The 26,759-nt window shown below is 50.8% G+C and overlaps 1 protein-coding gene across 1 annotated transcript; it reads left to right on the plus strand.

Moving 5' to 3' along the window:
- BPI (bactericidal permeability increasing protein) lies at positions 1–26,364 on the plus strand. Its single transcript, XM_045885756.3, has 15 exons — positions 1–194; positions 2,786–2,900; positions 4,187–4,315; positions 5,722–5,883; positions 7,321–7,384; positions 9,668–9,731; positions 10,577–10,668; positions 13,593–13,769; positions 14,985–15,044; positions 16,483–16,650; positions 17,712–17,779; positions 19,906–19,948; positions 23,167–23,230; positions 24,264–24,340; positions 25,986–26,364. The coding sequence occupies exons 1-15, from the start codon at positions 65–67 to the stop codon at positions 26,022–26,024; spliced, it is 1,452 nt and encodes a 483-aa protein (XP_045741712.1). The 5' UTR covers positions 1–64; the 3' UTR covers positions 26,025–26,364.
- Positions 26,365–26,759: the final 395 nt, after the last annotated feature.

A 26,759-nucleotide genomic window follows, 5' to 3' on the forward strand; every position in this document is an offset into this window, starting at 1 on the left:
CCTTTATAGATCCCTGGCTCCCCTCCAAGGCCTCCAGGCTTTGGCAGCGTCGGAGAACGAAGACATGGCCAGAGAACCTGACAGCGCGCTGAGATGGGCAGCCCTATTGGTCCTCGCCACCCTGGGCACAGCTGTGATGGCGGCCACCAACCCCGGTGTCGTGGCCAGGATCACCCAGAAAGGCCTGGACTACGGTAATCAGATGACTTTCCTTCCCTCCTCTTCCACCCCTAAAGAGCACTTATTGAGCACCTGCTGTGTGCAGCCCTTTAAATCCAGTGCATAGCCTGCTCACTGCTCCTCAAAGGAGGCCTCTTACTCCCATCATATAGATGAAGAAACTGAGACCAGGTGAGTTGCCCAAGGTCACAGGGCTGCAAAGTGGCAGTGCTGGGATCAGAGTGCTGGTCTGGAGGACTCCAAGTCCAGCGCTCAGGCCCCCGAGGGTCCTCGCGGTCCCCTCCGTCTCTTTACCCAGTTGCCAACTCAGGCTTCTAGGCCCTTCTCTTCCCTCCAGAGCTGGTTCTCAGTCTTATCATTTGCCTTGAGATCCCTGGCTCAGTCTCCAGTGTGGGCAGAGCCCAGGCCCTGTGAGGCGGCTGAGTGATGAGGAAGGGGAGGATGAGGAGGGCCTTCTTCAAGGTCTCCCCCAGGGTAGGGGCTTGGCTCAGCCATACTGTGCACATGACCCATCTGGATGCCCCAGAGAGGCTCCCTCCAGGCCACTCACCCAGGCCCAGACCTAGGAAAGCTTGGCCTGGAACAGCCCCATGCTGACCCGCTCAGATCTGAGTCAGGCACTTTACACACCCCATCTCCTTGCATCTTTATGTCAACCCTGGGTGGGACATATTGTTAACTAGCAATAATTCACAGATGAGCAAATTGAAGCTTGGAGGAGGAACTGGGAAGTGGGTGGTCAGGAGGTGACCTCCAGTCTTGGATCATGTCCCCGCGTCGGGCTGCTTGATGTTGTCTCCAGGGGCGGAGAGCCAGCCACCGAGAAATCCGAGCAGGAAAAGGCAGAGAGAGCCTCATCAGCTGGTATACCACCGAGGGAGTCAGGACAGCACTAGGGGATGCTGGGCGGGCCACCTCTGAATCCCAGGGGGTGCAGACAGAAGGCTCCATGTGAGCTGGGAGACAAGAGGATGGGTAGCCTGAAGGCTTCCCGGGAGCAGAGGCCTGAGCTTGGCCTTTAAACCCAGCAATGTTCGTGTTCTGTCACAGCAGCCCCAATCTCCCCATGTGGCAGCCAGAGTGGGTCTCCTGAAATGCAGCACATCTGCTCACGTCCCTGCCCTCAGAAGATCACCTGACCCTTTGGCTGGCATTTGAGACCTTTCAAGACCTGGCCCCAGCTGACCCACAGGTTCTGGCCATCCCACATTTTCTTTCCCCTCCTCTCAGTGACTGTGTCTGCACTGTTTACTTTTGAATCCCCGGGAGACCTGTCCCAGTGCCTGGGCTCCGGGACCACAAGGCCTGGATTCAAACCCTGATCCATTCTTCATCAGCTGTGTGGCCACTTTCCCAAATTTCAGCTTCCTCCTCTGTGAATTGGGGGTGGTAACAGGACCTGCCTCCTGGGGTTACTGAGATTCAATAGCTTCATACATGTACAGAGCCCAAAACCGTGCCTGGCACACGTAAACGGTGGTGGTGGTGGTGGTGGTGATTTCCTCACTAGCTGTTGGAAGACACAAAGCCTGGGATCCCTCTTCTTACTACTTCCTCTTTCTCAAGTGACATGTTTGCCTTTACTTGTTCTTGGATGCTGCTAGCCACGTAATAACTGATGGCAGGATTCCTGACATTGGCATTCATTCATTCATTTATTCGTTCAACAAATATTAAGTGCCTTCCAATAGTAAGTGCCAATCACTGTGGTAAATGTAGGGGCCACTTTCATAAATAAAGCAGATGTTCCTGCTGCAAGCCTTAGAGGGCTGTATCGGGCAGTGGGGAGAGATAGTCACCACAAAGTCACATGAAGAGAGGTACACTTACCAACAGTAACGGGGGCTCTAAAGGAGATGCATTATGAGAATGATGACAAGGCGGATTGCTCTTGTCTGCTGGTTCAGAGCAGGTTCCTGGGGGAAGTGATGATAGAATGATAGAGCGGACGAGAAGTTGACAAGGTGAAGGTGGGAGGGGAGGGTCTTGTAGGTAGCAGGAATGGCCCAAGCAGAGGTTCGAGTCCTGGCAGAGTCACACACACACACACACACACAAAAAAGGATGGCACAAGCAAAGATCCTGCGGAGAGTGAGGCCAAAAGTCAAAGAGATGAGGGCATAGCGCAAGGGAGGTGCAGAGACAGTGTTCCAGAAACACTCACAGGACACATGACTGGGTGTTTAAGGTGATATTTTAGACCAAGGATTGGCAAAAGGCAGCCCTCAGGCCAAATCTGTACCGCCATGTGTTTTTGTATGGCCTGTTGAACTAAGAATGGCATTTACATCTTACATTTTTAAATGGTTGAAAAAAAAAATCAAAAGAATAATATGTCATGACATGTGCAAGTTATATGAAATTCAGATTTCAGTGTCCCATCAATAAAGTTTTACTGGAACACAGCCACACCCATCCATTTACATATTGTCTGTGGTTGCTTTCCGGCGATCACAGCAGAGCGGAGTGGGTGTGACAAAGACAGTATGAGCCACAAAGCCAAAGATATTTGCTATCTGAGCCTTTACAGAAAGCCCTCACTGACCCCTGGTATGGACAGGGACAGGCGGAGCCTCTGACCATCACCCCTGTTCTCGCCCTTCAGCCTGCCAGCAAGGAGTGGCCGTGCTGCAGAAGGAGCTGGAGAAGATCAAGATCCCAGACTTCTCAGGAAGCTTCAAGATCAAATATCTCGGGAAAGGACGTTATAGCTTCTACAGGTGAGGCCTATGGAGCTCAATCCTTAGCGTACAGAACTTGTGGTGTCCTGGACCTACCTAAACCACAGAGCCCCAAACTCCTAAACTCAGAGAGGTTAAGGTCCACAAACTAGTGTTGACACCACCCCAAGGGGATATAATCCCCCAAGCTGAGTGTGGAGGAGGCCACAGAAGGTACTCACCATGACTCCCAAGGCAGGGGGAGTGAGTCATGAACCCCCAAACTCTGTGCTAGGCCCATATAACAGTAGGATTGGGAGGGGGCTGTTTTCAAGGACAGGAAGCCTCATCTAAAATGGCCCAAGCCAGAATTTATTGGCTCACATGTTTGAGACGTCTCTGGAATAGTCTGGCTTCAGGTTCAGCTGAGGTAAGCCCAAATGTCATTGGACCCTCTTTTTGCCTTGCCACTTTTCAGCATCTCTTTCTTTGGGAAGGTCCAGTTCTCAGGTAGGGTGTCCCCTCGAAGATGCAAGATGGCCACCAGCCTTTCCTCAGCACTGAAAATCCTGTGGAGGGAGAGCACTTTTCCCTTGCAATTCAAGCAAAACCCCTAAGATTCCCTGTGATTGTCCCATCTTTGGTTATGTACACATCCCTGAACCAATCACTGTGGCCAGGGGATACCCCCCACTAACTAGCTTGTGCCTGAGTCCTAAGCTCCACCCCGTGAAGGTGGAGGTGAAGTCAACTTTCTCTGGAGTGACAGAGAGTAGATATGAGGGAGGGTTCCCCCAAAGTAAAAAGGCAGCTCTAGTACCACGAGAAGGGGGTGTGGGTGGTGGGAAGAAAACCCATAAATGTCTTCTACAGAATTTTATACACCTATTCATTCAACAGATATTTTTGAGCACCTACTATGTGTGTGTCACAGCAGGCTTTGCTATAACAGTGAACCGAGAGAGACACATTCCAGCCTTTTATAGAACTTGCAGCCAGTTGAGATAACATGTATTATCCTCATTGATCGTCACACTTCCTGCAAGATGGAGATTATTATGCTCATGTTACAAATGAGAAAACCGAGGCTCAGGATGATTAAGTGACATGCCCAGGGTCACCCAATAGTACCTTGAAGAACAGGATTCTAATGCAGATTTGTCTGACTTTAAAGCCTAGCTACTCTGCCCAAGGCCCACAGAGTTTCCAAGGCTGCTCTTATAGCTTCTGGGTTCTCCTGGAATGGATGCGGTGCAGCGTTGGGGGTGGGGGTGAGTCTGCACTAACCATTAATTGAGTCCTTGTGTGGACCCCCAGGAGGCTAATGGAGCGTTTCTTCTTCACAGCATGGTTATCCGTGGATTCCAGCTTCCCAGTTCCCAGATAAGACTAGTGCCCAATAAGGGCCTTGATCTCTCCATCAGAAACGCCAACGTGAAGATCAGTGGAAAATGGAAGGCCCGAAAGAAATTCCTGTGAGTTTCCAAGCTTGGGGTTTATTGAGTGTGTGGGGTGAGCTCTTGGTGATAATTGGAAGGGTGAGAGCCAGGATCACAGGAATGCTCAATTTTTGCCTTACCCATCACCACTTGTCCCCACAGGGTTCCTGGGGGCATTTTTCATGTGTGAAGTTTCAACATAGCCTTGATTAATAGCTGAGGATTTGTCTACATCACAATGCAAGACACTGTCAAGAGTTGGTACATGTGGCTTAGGATGAAAGGCTAAGTGGGATCTTTCATTTACGCCTTTATCAGTTGGCTATTGCTGTGTAACAAAACACCCTCAACTCAGCCCCTGAAAACAACAATCATATATTATCACTTTGTATCTATGTGTCAGCTGGAGTTCTGCTGATCTGGGTTGGGCTCAGCTGAGGCAGCTCTGCTCCACATGTATCTCTTTCTCCTCCTCCTTAGACCAGTGGGCTAAGGAGCAAGCATATCCTTGGTGATGGCAGACGTGCAAACAGGGCAACTGGAAACACAGAGGTCCCCCTAAGGCCTAGACTCAGAACTGGCCTATGGTCAGTTCTACTCATATGCCATTAGCCAAAGTAAGTCGCGTGGCCAAGCCCAAAGTCAAGAGCCTGGAAATGCACACAGCTCCCCGCAAGATAGGCAAAGGGGTGAAACATTGAGGCAAATCATCCAGACTACAACTCTCAAGCTACATATTGGGTTCCCCACAAGGTGAGCCTGCCCTCTAGTGGTGGTGGCTCAGAATGACCGATCACTTCAGCGACTTCTTGGTGGGGAGTCCAGGGGCAAAATGGAGGGAGGAGAAGGCACTCTGGGGAGAGGGACACGAATCTGCCCTCCTGTACAAGGACTGCAGGGTCTGTCCCTTCCCCACAATAAGAATCGCTTAGTTCTTCACATGGGCTCTTTTGCATCTATCATTTCACTCACTGAGGTGAAAAAATAACAGAACTTCATCATATTGGAGAGTTGATAAAATACATTTAGGTCCACTATCTTACCCAAACTTGTTTTATTCCTGAAGGAGAAGTTATCAACCCCATTTCACGAATGAGAGCATTAATTAATTAAAGTCCTGGACCCCCAAGCCCCCAGCTTTTTAGGGGCAAAGCCAGTGTTCCACCGCTAGCCAAGGGGCTAGGTGAGGCAACTGGACCTCAGAGCAGTTAAGACATCCAAAGCCACTCAGCAACGGCAGAGGCAGTGGGTAAGAGCAGCGTTCTGCCAGGCGGACTCGGACCCACACTTCACTCAGTGCTGTGTGACCTTGGGCAGGCTGCCTCCCCTCTCTGACCTCCATCTCAAATAGCAAAACCTACCTGCCAGCGCAAGCTTGCAGTTTGAATGGCAGTGGGGAAGAAAGTGCTTGCTCCAATTCTTTTGTCCGTGTTTCCCTTCAGCAAAACCAAGGGCAACTTTGACCTGGGTATGGAAGGCATCTCCATTTCGGCTGGTCTGGAGCTGGGCTTTGACCCCGCCTCAGGCCTCCCCACGGCCACCTGTTCCAGCTGCAGCAACCACATCGAAAGTGTCAGCGTGCGCATCTCAGGCGGCAAGCTGGGGTATGATCTCCTGGGACTGTGGGTGGGAGGAGGGACCTCAGGAAGCACCGTCCTATTCATCTCTGTATTCAGAAAACATGCCAAGTGCCCCCTCCTTGCCAGGTCTCGTACAGGGGCCTCAGGTGTAGGGGAGGGACAGGGTCCATGGACAGAGCAGACACCCTCCCTGCCTCAAGGAGTGGAGTCACTTGTTGATCCAACATTCATTCAACAGATTTTACTGAGCATATATGATGCCCCTGGCTCTGGGCTACCCACTTTACGTGCACTAAAACTATACAGTCCTCACCACCAATCCATAGGCATGTATGCATCCACTCAACAAATGTCATCTAAGAATCTGTTGTGCACCAGGCTCGTGCTCAGGAAATAGCAGTGGCCAATTAAAATTCAGCAATAGCTAACAGTGGCATGTGTAGCATTCTTTTAAGCTTGTGAATTGTCTCAACCAATGAACACAATGAAGTTAGTCTATTATTACCCCCATTTTCAGAGGAGAAAACCAAGGCAGAGAGAGAATAGGAACTATCCTGAGTTTTCAAACCCAGTGAGTGTTGAAAAGGGATTCAGCCCAGAGCTATCTGGCCGCAGACTCTTAGCCACACAGCCCCTGTTCTCTTGAAGCTTCCTGCCCAGTGGGGAAGATAAACATTAATCAAATCATTGCACTGGTGAATGGCTCACAATGAATTACAAAAGGATATAAGAACTAAGAAAAAGAGGCACAAAGTGCTACGAAGACATAGAACAGGAGGATCTGACCTAGTCTGGAGGCTGGCGGGTTCTTCCTTGATGAAATGACGTTTGAATTGAAATGAAAAGAGTAAGTAGGAGTTCATTAGGTGGATGTTGGGGACAGGGGGTGTTTTAAACAGCAGGAACTGCATGTGCAAATACCCTGTGGTGGGAAGCAGCACGGAACACAAGAGGATACGGCAGAACAGTGTGTCTGGAGTGCCAAGAGGGAGAGCAGTGACGAGGAAAGAGGCTGAGACAGGGCGCCTGGGGGGCTCAGTTGGTTGGGCGACTGCCTTCGGCTCAGGTCATGATCCTGGAGTCCCTGGATCGAGTCCCGCATCGGGCTCCCTGCTCGGCGGGGAGTCTGCTTCTCCCTCTGACCCTCCCCACCTCATGCTCTCTGTCTCTCATTCTCTCTGTCTCAAATAAATAAATAAAATCTTTGAAAAAAAAAAAAAGAGGCTGAGACAGGGTGGGGGTCCAGCTATGCGCCAATTGAGGAAATAAACTCATAAACGAGTTACTGCACCCAGAGGGCCAAGTATCTAATGGGGGTGTATGTGTGCGCTTAAAGCCCAGGAACAAGGGTGCTTAGGCTATCTGGAAGGGGAGGAAGGCTTCCCACATGAGGCAGGCTCCCGAATGAAGCCCTGGGACACTTGGGAAGCCTCATACATGTCTCCACATGTCAATCTCCAGGTGGCTGATCCAACTCTTCCACAAAAAAATAGAGTCTTCGATCCGAAAGACCATGGCGAGCAAGGTAAGACGGGCTCAGAGCGGGCGGGGGGGGGGGGGGGAAGGGGGGTCCTCAGTGTATGCATCACTGGATTCTTCGGCTCTCACCCCAGAGGACTGGAAGTTGTCCTCACAGCTCTTTGAAACCACAGGTCCAACTTAGAAACCAGTCATGAGGTGTCCAGCAAGAGCCAAGAAAGGGTCCCAGCACACAGCCTCAGCGGACTCGCCCCACTCCTGCTAGACCACCCCTGCTCTTCCTTCTGCATTCCTCCCTTCAGGCAAACTGCCTTCTCCTGCCTCGCCCTGCCTCCGAAGCCTCTTCTCAAAGTCCTCTGGCCTCCTCCCCCATCTCTGCCACACCCCAAACCCCTCTCTGGGTGCTCCCTACCCGGAAGACAGGAGACGTGCAGTTGAGGAAGCTGGTAGGCTAGAGTGCCAGCAAACCACTCCCTAGGGCTGGGACTGGTACCAACCAGCATTCCCAGCCCTGCCCTCACCCTAAATCCACCCAGGCCAGCTTCTTCAGTTGAGAAAAAAGGGGCCATTCCTTGCGCTGGTTTTCCATGAATGAACCATTAGCTCCCAGGAATACCCTGAGCCTGCCTCACAGGCCAAGTGAGTCAAGGGCAATGGGGAGCCATTGAAGATTTTAGGCAAGGGGGTGACCTGGCCAGATCTGTGTTTTAGAGAAATTTCTGGGGTTGCCATGAGAATGACTGGAGGGGCCAAAAGATGGAGCAGGGCGTGTCAGGGAGACTGAGGAAGCTGTATGGTCTTCTGAATGCGAGCCACTGGGTTTCTAGGCAAAGGCAACAACGATGGGGGTAGGGAGACATCAGTCAAATCAGGTCATCGGTCTGAAGGCATTCTATCGAAGTCTTAAAACAAAAAAACAGTGCATGGTTGTCACAATGCATAATAACACAGTAGATTATAGAATGGGTTTTAGAGTCAGAATCTCTGGGTTTTAATTCTGGTCCCAGGGCCTAACTAGCTTTGTAGCTTTGTGCAAATATCAGAACCTCAGTTTCGCCATCTGCAAAATGGGGACGTTAATACCTCTGGCACCAAGCTGCCGGAAGGATTACTGAGGTAACGCAGGTGGTGTGCTCACCCTCCAGCCTGGCTAACCCATGGTTCAACTGTCTTTGCAATTAAGTAATAGTAAGAGGGGAATGTTAGCATTTAGCACTGGAACTATTAAAACAGAGTATTTCTTGGTAACACCACAAGAGTGGCCCCCCAAAAGCAGCCAAACTAAAAAGTACGAATGTACTGCTGTCAGATAGCAATGGTGATGGGGAGAAGGTGCAAAGGGCTCTACGTACACGGGGTGGGCTCGGCACGACGCCTAGAACTCTACAAGGATCCCAGCACCTAATCCACACGCAATCCTTATGACCGGTGTTGGGGGGGAGAGTCATGATTTTCCCCAGTAAACTGAGGCACAGAGGGGGAAGTGATAGTACTGAGGTTCAAACCCAGGCCATCCCACCTCAGAGGTGAAGCTCTTAATCATAATAAGATATTCTTTAGAAGACAGTGCTGGCTTGAGTGGCTGGCTGAATGGATGGATGGATGGATGGATGGATGGATGGATGGATGGATGGATGGATGGATGGATGGATGAATGGATGAATGAATGGACGGACGGACGGACAGACGGACGGACGGACGGACGGATGGATGGATGGATGGATGGATGGATGGATGGATAAAGGAGATATCAGGGTATCCATGATAGTAGCAAGAACTGGAAATGAAGAGGAGTGAGCTGGACAGTTGGCTCCCCAGGAATGCAGAGCGAAGAGTAGGTATCTGAGGGATGCTCCTTGTGTCTGTAGGGGGGGGGCTGGGGGTGGAGGGCAGGTAGGATGGAGCACAGAGGGGCTGTAGCGGGAGGACGGGCTCCAGGCTGTGGTGTGATTTGCTGTGGTTTGGGGCCATCTGGTGGCCCTCCTGGGTGAGTGGCCTCGGAAGGCAGTAGCCCAGGTGTTCAGCCGGGCCCTAGCTCCCAGATGTGCTGCCCCTGCCCCCAACCCTGGGCCATGTGGCAGAGTCACAGGCTCCTAGAGGATGATATTCTTGGGGCGTGCAGAGTCACACATCTTGTGTGGTAGAAACACTCTGGGAAACCATTGTTCTCCCTCCTACATTTCTGTCCTTCCTCCCTCCCTCCTCCCTTCCCTCCCTCTCTCCTTCAAAGAAACATTCAAGGAAAGGAAAACACATCAGGTTCCTTATTCCCAAAGGACAGTTTCCATTAAGGGCAGCCCTCACTGATCACTTCTTTGGTTCTCTCCAGATCTGCCAGATAGTGACCAGTTCTGTGTCCTCCAAGCTGCAGTCTTATTTAAAGACACTTCGAGGTGAGCATTGGGTGAGGTCAAGGCAGCTGGGATACAAGGGGCAGGGGGACCGGGAAACAGGGACCGTGTGCTGGAGCCAGCGAGTCTCCCAAACTGCTAGTTGGGTTCTCTCCCTGCGGACTAGGCTGGGCAGCACATGGTGTGAGCATACTGAGCATGTTTAAGATGCCTTCCGTCCCCAGGTACCGCCCCAGCCCCCCCCCCCCCCCCCCCCCGGATTTGCAGGGTCCAAGGTTTGGCCTCAGCAAGCAGGAAAATGATTTGGGTTGGAGTCCCAGCTCCATCACTCACCCGCTGTGCCGTCTTGGACAAGTTACATTTCTGAGCCCCATTTCGTCCCTTCTAACATGGGAAGGAAGGGCTTAAGGAGGGACCCGTATTTATTTAATTCTCGTTGATGACTGCTGAGAAACACAGAAACCATTCGGACCTGAGCCAGCCTGGGCTCAGCCTGGTGTATTATCACTGCTAGTAACAGTCCCTTCGGCTTCTGAGCCCTGACCATGTACAGGGCGTCTGTGGGACCACTAGTATTACTTCGTTCTACCAATGACAAAAAGTGGCTTAGAGACATGAAAGGACTTGTCCAAGATCATAGAGTTCAATTCAAGCTCTCTGCTCCTTGACCATATCTCAGGGCTGTTGGAAGAAGGGAAGGAGATGATGTCTGTTTATGTGCGGTGTGGGGTCATTTCCCTCCCTCAGGGAGGGCTCCCTGGAGGAGGTGGGAATGGAGCCTGCACTACAGTTCTTGATTCAAATTTGGCTGATGCCGACACTGCATCTTAGGTCCCAAAAATGCTGCCATGCAGAGCCAACTCATGGTCCATCTTCTTTCCCTCTAGTGACAACCAAAATAGATAAGGTCTCTGGGATCAATTACTCACTGGTGGCAGCTCCGATAGCCACGGCTAACAACCTGGACTGGCAGCTGAAGGTGAGACTTACACTGAGGGACATATACCCTCAGGCCTTTGTCTTGGACCCTCCGGGGCTCCTCCTCATCCTTATCTCTGCACTTTCTCCCTGCTCCAGGCACACTGGCCTCCCACTACTCCTGAACCACCCTATGCATGCTCGCTCCCCAGGGCCTTTGCACTTGCTCCTCCTTCTGCCCGGAAGCTCTCACCCAGATATTCACATAAGCTCTCCCTTCCATCTTTCCAGGCTTTACTCAAATCTCCCTCTCCCCAGAGACACCTTCCCAGACCACACTCACTGAAACAGTTCCCTCCTTTCCCTCCATATCCATTACTTATGACTAACAGCCCCCCAACACGCACATGCACACACACACATATACACACACACAGTCACACGTCTGCCTCCCTCTGTGATGAAAGAGGAGGGGCTACAGCTGCTTTGTTCCTGAGTGCTGGTCAGGAACTCCAGGTGCAGCACCTGGAGCTATGCTTGGTATCTACTTGCTGCTTAGTAAATATTTTGATTGGATGGACAGATGGATGGATGGATGGATGGATGGATGGATGGAGGGATGGATGGAGGGATGGAGGGATGGATGGATGGATGGATGGAGGCATGGATGGATGGAGGCATGGATGGATGGAGGCATGGATGGAGGCATGGATGGAGGGATGGTTGGAGGGATGGAGGGATGGATAGATAGAGGGATGGATGGAGGGATGGATGGAGGGATGGGTGGATGGAGGGATGGATGGGTGGAGGGATGGATGGATGGAGGGATGGATGGAGCTTCATTTCATGCCACTCTCCCTTCACTCACCACCCTCCAGCCAGACACACTGGCCTTGAACTTCCTCAACACACCAAGGTCATTCCCACTTTAGGGCCTTTGTCCTACACCTTCCCTCCCCCTTAAACTGCCTTCCCTCACATGCCCCCGTCTCCCCCACTGGCTTCTTATACTCCAGGTGGGTCTGTGCTTGGATATCACTCCCAGAGCAGGCTTCCCTGGCTGCCACAGCTGGAGTAGGTCCCACCCCTGCATTCCGTCTGGATGTCCCTCATTCAGTCCCTCCACAACTGGTGACTGGCTTGTTTGTTACCGTTTACTTGTTTGTTCTAAAACATGTTTGATATAGAAAAGAACATTTAGAAATGAGGAGCAGAGAAATAAATAGGAAAGAAAGAAGGAAGGAAGGAGAGTGAGAGAGATTACCCAAATATTACAACTCAGAGATATACACTATTGACACACAGATTAGATCCCTCCAACCCTGTCTCTACCAAGACACGGAAAACACACAGACGCACGCACGCGCATGAGCGTACACATAAAAAAAAACCCACGTATAAGACCTAGGAATAAATACACACATACATGTATTTACATGAGTCTTGTTATACATACTGTCTCACAACTTTTCAAAACAGAACAGCGTAGCATGAACATCTTTCCATGAATCGTCCTCCTACAGCCCTTTTACTGGCTGTTGGGTCTTTCCGGGGGACACTTGTGATAAGGTTTGTGGACAGTCCCGCCTTCTGGGACATTTGGGCTCTGTCCATTTTCTCCATACATGTAACCAGAGCTGCCATGAACATCCTTGTCTCTGGATCTCTACCCATCCTTGACTATTTCCTAGAAGTGACATTGCTGGACCAAATAGACTTTAAAAAAATCTAAGTGATACAATGGGATAAATGATTAAAATGATACATAATTATTTTTAGTGAATGAGGATGTCCTGTTTACTGGCCCCCCCAGGCTCCTGCCCAGAGGTTTAAGGCTGTGAGCCATGGAGCGTGTTAACCTCCCGGCTCCCTGGTTCGAAGCATTCACATACACACAAAGGCAAACCCATCTGGTTTTACTGGTGATCCATTTTCATGAATGGATACACTTTAGCCTTTCACTTGCTTTTCTCGCCTAAAGATATGCATTGCAGTTGGCTCCTGGTTGGCACATGGACTTACCATTTTTAAGAGTTGCATGGTATTCTGTAAGATGGGTGTCATGGTGTTTAATTTTTAATAATGAGATGATTCAAAGGTACAGAGAACCCACCACCCAGATTTAAGAAATGTTACCATTTTGTCATATTTGCCTCTGATTTTTTTTTGAGATGAAACATTCTAAAAATAAATTGCTGAGGCCACTTGGGGTCCCCTCTACCCCCGAAGGAATCACACAGATATGATGCTGGTGTGTATCCTTCTTACCTGTGTTTTTATACTTTTACTACATATCTATGTGTGTCAATAATTCTTGCTTAGTATGTTTTATATGCCTTTAAATTTTACATAAATGGTATTCTACCATATGTATCCATCTACAATCTGCTTTTTTTATAACTCAACATTGTTTTTTCCTAGCTAAACAAGTGATCTGCTTTTGCAGCTGTTGCCAAATTGCTCTTCAGAAACTTATTAAACATAGACTCCCTAGCAGCATATGAACACTCACCCAAAACTGGATAGTGTGAGTTTGAAATACACGTGCACTTAAAACAGTTTACCTCTCTCTTTAAAATTTTGCTAATTTGACAGACGAAAACAAGCAAACAGAATCTCATTGTTCTTTCAGTGTAATTTCTGTGCTCATTGGCAAGGCCAAAGCTGAGCCAATGGCGCGACTGGGAGTATGCCAGGTGGTTGGGAGTGTTGCCCGAGGGACCTTGGGCACGTCATTTCACCTCCCTGTGCCTCAGTGTCCTCTCCTGAAAAATGAGCATCATCGCACCTGCCTCACAGGATTGGCAAGAAAAGCCCCTAGAAACTAGCTCCCTGGAGGCACAGGATACTATTGTTGGTTTCTGGTCATGGCTTCCTCCTCTGTGAGCACGATTGGTTTCCTCAACCCATTTTCTCCTGGGATGAAGACATTGAGTTATAATTCCTGAAGGAAGCCCAGGCTCACCCTGTCTCCTCTGCCCCCAGGGGGAGTTTTTCAGTGTGGCGCACCCCAGTCCTCCTCCCTTCACCTCACCAGCGCTGGACTTTCCCGCCAACCATGACCGCATGGTGTTCCTGGGCATCTCCGACTACTTCTTCAACACAGCGGGGTTCGTGTACCAACAGGCGGGGGTCCTACACCTGACCATCACGGACAACATGGTAAGGCCAGGCTGGGGGTGGATGCAGGATGAGCGTGGGGCTCAGAGCCCAGCAGGCCGTCTGGACTCGAACCTGTGTTCACACGGCGGGGGAATCGTAGCCCAGCCTCTAGAGGCAGCCAGACCTGAGTTGGAATATCGGCCCTCCTCTTTTCTAGCTGGGTGACCTTAGGCCAGTCATTCAAGCTCTCAGAATCTGTTGCCTCACCTGTAAAACACCAATACCAGTATCTCTCTCCCCAGCATGTGAGAGGGTGGAATGAGATATGGATGCATGAGAAGCACTCAGCACACGCTGAGCAAGTAGGAAGTCCTTGATGAGGGATGAAAGTTGCAGCCAACACTGCCCGAGTACTTGCCCCAAATGCAGTGTTTTGTTTTGTTTTGTTTTTTAAGATTTTATTGAGACACAGCGAGAGAGGGAACACAAGCAGGGGGAGTGGGAGAGGGAGAAGCAGGCCTCCCGCTGAACAGGGAGCCTGACGCGGGGCCCGATCCCAGAACCCTGGGATCATGACCCGAGCCGAAGGCAGATGCTGAACCGACTGAACCACCCAGGCGCCCCTGCCCCAATCCAGTCTTAGCCTCACATCGCCATTATCATCATCGTCAGTGTCTCTATTGATATACTCGTGGCTGAGTCCTGTTCTGGGCCTCAGTTTACCTATCCTCTCCAGAGTCCAGATGCAGCCAGGTCACCAACAATGTGGGGTTCTGCCCACACTGCTCCTGGAAGAAGATGTAGGGGCACCAAAAGGATGCTGAGCCCCCACATGTCCCCTGGAAATGAACAAAGACCACCAGAATAAGAACTCTTCGGGACAAGAGAGTCAGCCAGCCACACTTGCATTGGCAGAGACGAACGCACGTGGAGGAGGGGGCTTGATGGCTTTATATCTTTACAACTGTGTTCCTGTAGAGGTTTTGAGCATGGCGAGCTGGATGTGAGCTAATAGAAGCTGGGCATCCTACGTGATTGCTTTGAAGAGCATATTTGAGTTTTTTAGGGCAAAAAAATAGGGAAGCTGGCCGTCACTGAACGTATCCTGACTGTTCTGGGTTCATGGCTGCAGAACTTGGGGGTCAGCGTTGTTGTCATGGATGGGCTGGCCGTTGTCTGTGTATTCAGCCTCTCACCCCTCGTATGGAATTTGGCCCCCTCTCCAATCTATAACATAATCCTCCAAGATACTTTTCTCTTCTTCCCTTGCTACAGATACCAAAGAGATCCAGAATCCGACTGACAACCACATTTCTTGGAACCCTCATACCCCAGGTAAGAAAGAGGCTGCTCCCCTTTTGTCCCCTCATGAGGCAGCCTGGGGGTGCCGGGGAGGACTGAGCTCTGCTGAATGGCCTGAGGAGAGCCCCCCCACCCCCCCGCCTCCAGATCCAGAGGCCACCCAGCCTGAGAGTGGAAACAGCCTCGTGCAGCCCTCCTCCATGCAGAGAGATGCTCCAAGCACCCAGGCGACCAGGCGTGAGGGTAGACGCTGGGGGCTTATCCACTCAGCGAATATTTATTGAGTGCTCACCACGTGGCCAGGGCTCTGCTCTTGGCATCTAGCAAAGCAGACCACATCCCTGCCCTCCTGGAGCCCCAGGCCAGTGAAGAGAGAAAATTACCCTTCAGGCACCCAAAACAATTAAAGAGAAGGTGCTCCCCATGACACATGAAGCCAATGGATGGATGAGGTCACTTCAGATGAGAGCCTCAGTCTCAGTCTGCCCGGGCTGCCATAACAAAGTGCCACAGGCCAGGGGGTCCCCACAACAGGAATGTATTTCTCATGGTTCTGGAGGCCAAGAAGTCCAAGGTCAAGATACCCACAGATCTGGGTTTGGGTGAGGGCCTCTTCCTGGTTAAAAGATGGCTACTTTCTTGCTGTGTCCTCACATGGCTGTTCCTCTGAGCTCATATAGAGAGAGAGCAAGCACGCTCTGGTGTTTCTCCTTATGAGGCCATTGATCCTATTGGATCAGGGCCCCACCCCTATGACCTTATTTAACCTTAATTACTTCCTTGGTGCCTTGTCTCCAGCTACAGCTGTACTGGGGGTGAGAGCTTCAATACATGAGTGTGGGGGACACAAACATTCAATCCATAACAGCCTCTCCAGTGGTGGCACTTCCAGAAGTTTCTATACAGGGGGTACTGGTGTGGGGAGGCGTGACTGGTAGGGGGATCAGGGGAATCTTCTTGAAGCTTTATGGCCTAACAATCACGTTGTTTTTCTGAGACCGAGAGTCTACCTGGTGGGTGGGGGGGGGGGTGGGACTGGAGGCTAGAAGAGATTGGGTTGTCACCAAAGCCCTCCTTAAGATATGCAGCAGGAGGCCACCACTGCTCTGTGAAGAGGTGACATTTGAGCTGACCCCTAAAGAAAGGGAGAGAACCAAGCTGGGAAAGAATGGGGGTAGAAGCATTCAGTGAGAGCAGCAGAGAGTGCAAAGGGTGTTAGATGGGAACAGAGTGGGTTGTATGTTTGGGGAACAGAAAGGAGTCCCATGTGGCTGGAGCTGGAGAGCCAAGGGGTAGAGGCCTGTGGGGGGAGGCTGCAGGAACCGAGTCCCACTGAGTGAAGTCTTTACGATTTAGTCAAGAAGCAACAGGAATACATTGGAGGTGTTCATGCAGGGTCAAGACAAGATGGGATTTAGAAACAGTTGAATAAAACTGTCACTTTGTTGGTTGTCCCCACTGGGGGCTGCAGGTGGCCAAGATGTTCCCCGACAGGCCAGTGCAATTCAACATCTGGGCCTCGTCCCCACCGCACCTCACCATGCTCCCCACCGGCCTCGTCTTCACCCCTGCCCTGGAGATCCAGGCCTTTGCTGTGCTCCCAAACTCCTCCTTGGCTTCCCTCTTTGTGCTTCACCTGGTAAGCTGTTCCCAGGTGTGGGCAGATGAGGGCACTGCCCTCGGAGTTGGGGGACCAGGGTAAACCATGCCCAGATTCAGATGCTCCAGGACCTGAGACCAGAGCCCCTGTATTAACTGCTTCTGGCTTCTGCAGGCGTTCCTGGCTTCAATTCTTCCCTCCATCACTGGCTTGACATATGTGTACTGTTTCAGGTTCATTCATTCATACCTCTGGTCATTCAATTATGCATTTGTGAATTTGTTCATTCATTCAATTATTCATTACGTTGCTAACTTGAAATATGCTAGACCTGTTCTGGTTCATGCACACATTAATTTATTCCATTATTCATTTATTCATTCACTTACACCTTTGTTCAATTAATCATTCATTTGTATATTTGTTTGTTCACTCATTCATCACTTATTTATGCATATCTTTGTTTATTCCTTCATTTGTGTGTGTAATCCTTCGCTTATTCAAGTTTTTGGCCCATTGCTGATTTTTGCATTCACTCATCTGCTCACGCTGTCACTCCGTGAGCATTTGGTGGCACCCACTGTGGCCATGGAGGTGAAGGCCAGACTCTCTCCCCACCAGGGGGGTGCTCACAGGCCTCAGGCAGGTCTGCCCTCTCTCAAGTTGAGACCCGTTTTCCCCATTTGGTCAATTAAATGGGTTCTGAAGGGTCTGCCCTGGATCATGCAGACAGTGAGCAGGAAGGTTGAGGTGGGGAGCTCGGTTTTCTGATTCAGTAAATATTTGTTGACTGAATGAATGAATGAATGGCTTGAGAATAGGGCTGGCCTGGACTCTAGCCCTGAGGTCAGTCTCGCCCAGCCTGTGCAAGTGGCCTGGAAACCTGAAATGGTCCCTAGAGCAGTGGGAGAAAATGGTAATTAGGGGACAGCCCAGGACTCACCAACAAGCACAAAGCAAAGGAAGAGCCCCTCCTCCTTGGCTTCCGTGTGGGCTCCTCTGCCAAGCCTTTGTGAAGCTGACCCTCCCATCTTGGAGACCTTGCCAAGGCCTCGGGCCCTGGCTCAGGGGATTTCACTCTTTGGATTGCTGCTTTGCAGAACACGAATGCTTCGATGGAGGTCAACGCCACAGCTGACAGGCTTGTAGGAAAGCTCAGCTTGGACACGTAAGTGGCCGCCCACCCACTCTTGGGGCCCATGGGCCAGCAATGGCCCCACAATACACCAAGCTCCATGTCGTTGCTCTCCTGTTCATCCATCACATTTAAGCCTCAGACGGTGCGCGGTGGGCACCAAAGCCCTGTTCTGCAGACAGGAAATCTGATGCTCGGAGATGAAGTGGCCCACCCAAGGTCATACAGTGTAGGTGACCAGTCATCATGGTTTACCTGCGGTCCCCCAGTGTTAGCATGGAAGGTCCTGCACTCTGGGACGCCCCTCGGTCCTGGGCAGACTCATGGCTGTGCGGGGCCAGGAGGTGATTCTACTCTGCGCCAACCCTCAGCAGCACCCAGCCACCTCTGTCCCTGGCCTGCCTCAGCACGTGGAAAACCCACATCCTTTTCTTCACAGCCCATCTGTGGGCTGTGCTCAGCCGCCTCGTGCTGGGAGAGCCCCGACAACGGCGGCTGTGGTTAGGCGTAGGGACTCTGGGGTGGAGGCTGCCTGCATGCAAAGCACAGCCCCCCTCGGCCAACACTCTACTCAGCAAACTTCCATTGCCCTGGCTTCGAAAGAAGCCCGATGATGTAACAGAAACCAGTGCAATGGTTGTTCCTTGCCAAGAGCGTTGTGGTGAGGATGAAATAAGGTATTAACATGCATTGAAGTGTGGAGAACACAAGGGATTTAAGGGCTCAAGAAGCAAGAGCGAGAGAGGGACACACGGAAAAGAGAAAGACAGCAATGGGGGGAGAGACAGGGAAAGTCAGAGACACATGGAGAGACTCTCAGAGAGAGACACACACAAAGGGAGGAACGGAAGGGAGAGACAGAAAGAGAATGAGAGCAAGAGAGAAAGACAGATGGAGAGGCAGACACAGAAGGGGGAGAGAGAGGGAAGGACACACACAGAGGAGGAGAAAGGGAGACCCTCGCAGAGTCAGTGTGTTGACCCCAATGGTTAGACCTGCTGTCTGCCTCTTCATCATGCTCACGCTGTTTAAATTGAGTCTTGACCTACATTCCTGCCCACTTCCACCTTCTCTGCAGCACAGAGCTGTCCTCCTTAACCTCAAGACTGGCTCCTGAGGTTTACACGCTGCTTATTTCTCCTGGCATCATTCTGACAAGTGTTACTACTTCGGATACATATGGATTTAATTTCCCTTGAACACCCATGAGCCTCTCAAGTAGAGGAGTCGGAGAGGATACAGCTGGGTGAGGGCTGAGCAGATGCTCAAATGTGCAGGGGTGGGGTGTGAGAGTCCACAGAGCAGGAGTCCTGGGGCTCCCACCTCTTGATGAACAAGGGTGAGCTTTCAAGCTTTATTGGACACAAGAGCTCAGGCATCAGGAGATCTGTTGAAATTCTACTTTGCTAATTGTTCGTTGTATGACCTTGGGCCAGTTGTCTGACATCTGAGTGTCGGTTTCCTTATCTGTAAAATGTGAGTGATGGCCCTTGCCTCTGAGGGTGTTATAGGATTTCCATGGGGTAAAGCACACAACATAGTGAATGATAGGGTTCAATAAGTAGCCATTTATTCCCCACTTTCTCTTAGATCACTGTTAAAATGCCATAAAGACAGTAAAGAGGGGATAGTTTATTGGCTCTGGTAATTGAAAAGTGGAAGGGTTTCAGGCAAGGGTGGATCCAGGTGTTCAAATGATGTCCTTAGGATTCTGACTCTCTCCATTTCTTGGTTCTACTATCTCCTATGCTGGGTTCATTTCTCAACAGGCTGTCACCGAGTGGTGACAAAAATGGTCACCAGCAGCTCCCTAGTTTTGCTGGAGAAAAGAGAACACCTCATTCCCAGTATTTCCAGAAGTCTTGGGGCCAACTCTCATTGACACAGCATGGGTCACGGGTCCATCCTTCCATCACTGTGTTAGGGGAGGTGGACTCTGCCCTTTGGCCAGCCTACCCCAGAGCTCAGCAGTAACAATGTAGGGAATGGGTGATGCCCCCAAAGGAACAATTAGGGAGCTGTGACCAGAGGGAGGGGAACAGATACTGGGTGGGAAAGCCAGGTGGCATCCACCAGAGAGGGACTCTTCTCCCCAGCAACCAGACTCTAACACAGGTCAGGCAAAAGGTGATCTCAGCTTCCTCCTCCTCTTCACACAGGCTGCTCCTAGAACTGAAGCACTCGGACGTCGGCCCCTTTTCGGTGAGTCTGTCCTTGGTGGCTCCCTCCTTCTGCCGATCTTGAGATAACTGTCCTGAGGGCCACAAAGGCTCCTGGCATCATTTCCGGAGGCCATCTGTTCATTTGCATATAATTTGCATGTGAAGTAATGGCCAGAGGAGTTTTGTGGGCCCACAGACCCAAGCTAGAATCACTGCTCCTTGCTTACTAACTGTGGGCCTTGGGCAAGTCACTTCCCCTCTCTGAACCTCAAACCTTCCCCCAAATCAGGCATAATCCTTTCCACCTACATGAAAAACCAAATGAGGGTGGGGTAGCACGTGATGGGGAGGCACACAACGTAGTGAATGATAGGGTTCAATAAGTAGCCATTTATTTCCCACTTTCTCTTAGATCACTGTTAAAATGCCATAAAGACAGTAAAGAGGGGTTAGTTTATTGGCTCTGGTAATTGAAAAGTGTAAGGGTTTCAGGCAAGGGTGGATCCAGGTGTTCAGATGATGTCCTTAGGATTCTGACTCTCTCCATTTCTTGGTTCTACTATCTCCTATGCTGGCTTCATTTCTCAGCAGGCTGTCACCAAGTGGTGACTAAAAGCTCTTATGGTGCCTGAGCTCTTACAGTGGCTTGACTCAGCCAGTAACTAATTTCCGCTTCTGCAGAAAATAAAAATTTAAAGTTCTCAGATTCACAGAAAGAAGGGCACCACATTTTATGAGCCCAGGGATTTACAGCCTGGGGAAGGAAACGCAATTGTTCCAGAAAAAAAAAAATGTAATATTTACAAATTGTAAATGTCACCAGGCAATCATCTTGAGGGTGCTACATTATTTTTGAATATTTTTTTACTATTGAAAAAGTAAAACATCTACATTATAGAATGTAGGCTGAAGGTTAGACCATGTGATCAGGGAAAGCCTCTCTGAGGAGGTGATATCTTGCCTGAAAGAGCCAGCAAGGTGAAGATCTGTCGCAGGCCAAGGGAGTAGCAGGAGCAAGGCCATGTGGTGAGAACAAGTTCAACATGTGTGGGGAATGGAGGGAAGTCAGAGTGGCTGGAGCAGAGCAAGTTGGGGGTGGGGGTGTAGGAGGAGATGTGGCTGGAGAGGCAGACGGGGCTAGCTTATCCTGGGCCTTCTGGCCTAGAGTAGATTGTGGTCAAAGGGCTGTGAGAAGCCGGTGAGCAGTTCCACACAGAGAGTGACATGATCTGAATTATGCTTTTATAAAAGATGCCCCTAGCTGGGGCGAGGGGAATGGATTTGGGGGGACAAGAGTCAGACCAGGTGTATCAGTGGGAGGTGGGTGCATTTGTCTAGGAAGAGGAGAAAGATGGCAGATGGGAGACACACTTTGGAAGTGAAATTAGATGGAGCTTGGTGAGAGCTGTGATATATGTGGTGGGGGGTGATGAAGGGTGACTCTTAGATTTTCGGCTTGAACAACTGGGTGAATGGCAGAGCCAATGTGGAGGTGGAGAAGGGCAGGTGGAGGGGAGGAGGGCGAGTATCTCGCCAGCCCAGTAGATGATTCCATTACTTGGAATCACTGACCATGACTAAGTAGACTTCCCCCACTGCTTCACTCATAAGTCCCCCCGGGGCACTGGAGTTGCCCAGGTAAATAGCAGCTCAATGCTCTTCAACAGCCACCTTGAATGAGTAAGAAGCCACAGCGTGCTGATTTTGTCCACAGTGTCTTCCTACACATGGCCCATGGCCCTACACATCTCTCAGGGGGCCTCTTGTTGAACCCCTAGAGAACATTTCCTTAGATTTCTGAAATGCCTCCCAAAGATCCTCACCAAGTGGGTGCCTTGTAAGCCACCCAGCCCCAAAGTTGGACCATTCCAACATTCCCTCCAAATTGGATGGAAATCCAGCCAGCCCTTTCCATCCAATAAGTCTACAACAAACAGAAGGACCCAAACAACCTCATTATATTTTCATGGATTTACTGGTGCCCGAGCTCTTACGGTGGCTTGACTCAGCCGGTAACCTAACTTCTGCTTCTGCAGAAAATAAAAATTTAAAGTTCTCAGATTCACAGAAAGAAGGGCACCACATTTTATGAGCCCAGGGATTTAGAGCCTGGGGAAGGAAACGCAATTGTTCCAGAAAAAAAAATGTACATATTTACAAGTTATAAATGTCACCAGGCAATCATCTTGAGGGTGCTACATTATTTCTGAATATTTTTTTACTCTTGTAAAAGTAAAACATCTACATTATAGGGTGATCAGAACCTACAGATTTGCAAACCAATGAGAATAAAAGCTATTCTTATTTTTGCCACTTAGTTAATCATTTGGAGTATATCCTTCCTGACCTTTTGCTATGGATATTCAATAGGACGGTGGAATTATGTGGTTTCCATGGCCTGCTTTTCCTCACTCAAAAATATATCATGAATATCTCTGTGTGGATAATTAAATTCCTACAATATTATTCTTAACAGTTGCATCGTATTTCCTAGAATCAAGGCGCCACCATGTCCCCCAGATAATTCCCCAATTGTTAGACATGTAAGTTGCTGTTAATTTACTGTTTTGGTTGAATTTATGGCTCTGGTGAGCATCCTTACATCTTAATTTTTACCTGCGCCCTACATCATTTCCTTAGGGTGAATGCCTTACAGGCATATTTGCTGGCCCACCAGGCACACACACATTTTTTTTTTTTAATTGGAGATAGAGACAGAGAGAGAGAGAGAGAGAGCAGGGAGAGGGGCAGAGGGACAAGCAGACTCCCTTGAGTATGGAGCCTGGTGTGGGGCTCGCCGTAGGGCTCGATCCCAGGACCCTGAGATCATGACCTGAGCTGAAGTCAGATGCTTAACCGACTGAGCCACGCAGGCACCCCCAGGCACACACATTTTTAAGGCTTTTGCTGAACATGGCCGAATAGAACCTCAGAAAGCTTGAGCCAGTTTGTCCTGCAGCAGCGTCTGAGACCATGCATTTTCTCACTCAGAGGTTTTCATGTTTAAATACACTGATGACCTTCCTTTCCTCTGCCTCATACCTTACATCTAGAACATGCTTTACATCTGGAACCTGGGACACTGGGTCTAACACTTGGATGCCCTGATTGGGCTGCAGAATTTTCCCGTCATCCCCTGTGTCCCTCACTCAGCAGTTTTCCCAGCTTTGAGGTTGCCCCGAGGGGAAGGGAGGCTGGCAGAGGATGCCCGATGACACCAAAGTGCCCTGACGTGGGCCCTGTCCTCTTGATTTCCAGGTTGTGGTGCTGCAGGCTATCATGAATTATGTTCTGCCCATTACTGTGATTCCCAGGATTAACGGTAAGGAGCTTTGGAGAATGAGTGACTTTTAGTCCTAGGGGAAGCAGGTGGGGCTCAGTCCTAGAGTCACCTAATATCTGGCCCAAGTTATGGAGGCTGGAAGGTGGTCACGTCAAATGAACCTTCGGTGGCATCTGACCCAGAAAAGGGATGGAGAAAAGGGGCCGCCCACAGCTTGAGCTCCTATTATGTGCCCATCTATTATTCCATCCAATCTTTAAGATAGCCCCACGAGATGAGGATTTTCAGGGGAGGAGATGGGAGATCTGAGAAGTCAGGTGCGCTGCTGCAGGTCACAGAGAAGGTGAGAGAAGAAGCCGGAGCCCTCAGCCTTTTCCCACCTCTGAGAGAAGCTCCAGGGAAGGACTAACCTCGGCTCCCGGCTTCCGCTCACCACACTGATAAAAGCCTCACCTTCGTGGAGCCAGGAGCAAGAGTGCTCAGAGAGGCCCACAGACCGCGGGCCAGAATAGTTAGAAATTATAAATCAAGACCACAAATGATTCTCAAGACTACGACGTCTCTTCCTACCTTGACAAATGTAGCTTCGAAATGACCTGGGAGAATGGGGTTGAGTTTAGAATTCTCTGGAGTTCCATGTCAGAATATGGCGGTATGGGGTGGGGGGAGCTGGTCCCTGGCTACTCTGGTTTCACCCTAAACATTGAGGGTCTTCATGTGCATACCAGTAGATACCCCAGTCACATGCCCCAGGCTATCTACCCCCCACCCCTGCAAGCAGCCGCCCCTGGCCATGTACACCAGCCATGAGTGTGGACTTGGGGAAGAGGCTTGCATGGGTCCTGAATGTGGGCTTGGGGCTGTTGGGGTGGGAAGGCTGGGCTCCCAGGTCCCTGGAGCGTGGTGAAGAGTCAGAGTCTCCAGAACAGCCTGCACTTCAAGCCTGCAAGCACCTGCCGATCCCTACCCAGAGCCAGGCACGCAGGTTCAGGGAGGCCGCCCCCCTCACCCGGCTCTCTAGGGCTGACCTCCGCCTTCCCTCCCCTCGTGCTGACCTCATCCTCCATTGCAGAGCGACTGGAGGAAGGCTTCCCTCTCCCGCTGCCCGCCAACATCCGGCTCTTCAACCTGGTGCTTCAGTCCCACCAGGTAGGTCCAAAGGTCCCTTTTCACCCAATGTCCCTCAACAACAGCAACCTGTTGCCAGAAAGCTTCCTGTGGGCAAGCCCTGTATCAAGCACTCTCTACCCTTACAGCACCCTGCAAGGTGGGTGGCTCTTAATGAACAGGGAAGAAAGAGTCAGGCTCAGAAAAGCCACACAGCTCTTCAGGCAAGTCCAAATTCACAGCCAGGTCCCTGCTTTGAACCATTGGCTCTGAAGCATCCCCCGCCTCTGCTCCGTAAAAACTGGAGCTCACTTGGTGGCCTCAGAGCCTCTTTTATAAGTGGATGCCTTTACATCTTTGATGTAAGTGGCATGCCTCCCAGCGGGTAAAAAGAGAGGCACGAAGTGGAGACCTATGTCCCAGAATGGACGACCTTCTCTTACCTGTCCCCCAGCCAGACCCACAACAGCCTCTGAGACTAGTTAGGAATGCTTTCTTCTCCTAGCTTGGAAGGTTCCCTTTCCTGGTTTTCCAGCTACCTCTCGCTGGGTCGATGCAGTCCTCCTTACTGGTTCTTCCTCCCCCCTCCTCCCCCCTCCTCCCCCCTTTTCCCCCTCCTCCCCCCTTCTGCCCCCTTCCGCCCCCTTCCTCCCCCTTCTCCCCCCTCCTCCTCCCTCATTCTTCCTCCGCCTTCTCCCCCCTCCTCCTTCTTCCTCATTCTTCCTCCCCCTTCTCCCCCCTCCTCCTTCTTCCTCATTCTTCCTCCCCCTTCCTCTTTCTTCCTCCTTCTTCCTCCTTCTTCCTCCTTCTTCCTCCCCCTTCCTCCTCCTACCCGCAGAAGTTCTCCAGGATTCCTGCCCAGGCCTCTGTCCTTCCCCACTGTGAGCTTTCCCTGCTGGCTTTCATCAACTCAGGTTAACAGCCGTCTTTGTACCACCCAGAGATGCAGACATGCTTCCAGTTTTTCTCTGCTCCCTCCACCCTGAGGCCCTTTAGCCCAGTCAGTGTCCCAACAAAACTGGTAACTGGGCCACGAAGCTGCCACCCACTATCGCTTCCTTACCTTACCTTGCTCAGCGGCTCTCCTGTTAACCTTGTGGCCCTTGTGGGAAGCGGCCACATCACCCGGACTCCCTGCTCTCCCTCAGCCCCAATATCCAGTCAGCCAGCCCCAGTTCTTCAGCTGAGGCTGTAGACTACCTGAGAAAGCACACACACACACACACACACAGAGCCCCCCAGTCCCCCACATTTTACCAAGTTCATCCTTAACAACAACAACAAAAAAGACCCATGGCACAATGCAATTTCTTCATTTCTGAAAATTCTGAGTGAAGGGCAGGAAGGAGCAAAGAAAAGTGGTTTCACAGCCTTGATGGGAACGAGGCTCCCTTGAGCTGCCATGAGGCAGGGATGACAAATGAAGGCCCCCCCGCCGCGGCCCACGGTCCCCCACATCTGCAGCTTCACGATGCCACCAGCCACTGACACGCAGGTCCCAGCAGCTACACCTCGAGTGCCCCCCGCTCACTCTGGCCTCTGTGCCCGCAGACAGGCCCCGCTCAGCTCCCCTTCCCGGGGTGGGGGCACAGGCTGCCCCCAAAGTTTCCTTTGAAACCCCAGCAGCATGGTGCTCAGAGACCAGGGTGCACTCCCCGCTGATGACGTTGCTCTCATCTCTCCCTAGAATTTCCTGCTGTTTGGTGCAGATGTTCACTACGGCTGAAGTTGTCATGGGTGCCAGGGGGCTGTCAGCCCTGCCGGGGGGGGGGGGCAGGGTTGTTGACACCCCCTCCTGATGTGCCCGTGGGGGCACAGGCTGCCTTTCCCCAGCCCTTGAACCAGACACCCTTGCAAATTTCTCTGAACTCAGATTCAGAAATTCTCTAAATACAGAAACTTCGTTCCTTGAGAAAGAGTGCAGTGTGTACTTTAGGGATTATGCGTTTTCCTGCAAGGGCTAAGTCTGCACCAAGATTTCCTCCAAGAATTGCTTTCCAGTTGTTACCACACTATTTCTCATCGAGCTTCATACCCCACCCCCCGCAAAAAAATACTTCTTTTTCTGTGCAGTTCTGTGTGATGGTATTATTTCTTGGTTTTTGCTCATTCTTTCCTTCATTGGCTGGACCCAGCATGCCCTGCAGCACCAATTCACAGCACAGATACAATCACCTCTTTCCATTCCTCTAATTAATCTCTTGAGCCCCCACATGCCCTTCTTAGCAGAAAGTCTCATGTCCCTTTCTTCCTTTCTTTTTCTTAGATTTATTTATTTATTTGAGAAAGAGAGAGCAGGGGGAGGGACAGAGGGGGAGGAAGAGAGAAACCTAAGCAGACTCCCCACTGAGCACAAAGCCCTCCCCGGGGCTGGATCTCAGAAATCTGAGATCAGACCTGAGAGGAAACCAAGAGTCCCACGCTCAACCCACTGCCCCACCCAGGCGCCCCTCTTTGTCCC

The sequence above is a fragment of the Mirounga angustirostris genome, unplaced genomic scaffold (assembly GCF_029215605.1).
Source record: "Mirounga angustirostris isolate CCGP_5_RB_7025 unplaced genomic scaffold, mMirAng1.0.hap1 SCAF_10, whole genome shotgun sequence".
Lineage (NCBI taxonomy): Eukaryota > Metazoa > Chordata > Mammalia > Carnivora > Phocidae > Mirounga > Mirounga angustirostris.

Excerpts from the sequence above, each read along its gene's own strand:
- BPI (XM_045885756.3), top strand. The coding sequence starts at position 65 with ATGGCCAGAGAACCTGACAGCGCGCTGAGATGGGCAGCCCTATTGGTC. Across the intron at positions 9,732-10,576 it reads TTATTTAAAGACACTTCGAG|TGACAACCAAAATAGATAAG; the intron begins GTGAGCATTGGG and ends CTTTCCCTCTAG. Across the intron at positions 17,780-19,905 it reads GGAAAGCTCAGCTTGGACAC|GCTGCTCCTAGAACTGAAGC; the intron begins GTAAGTGGCCGC and ends CTCTTCACACAG.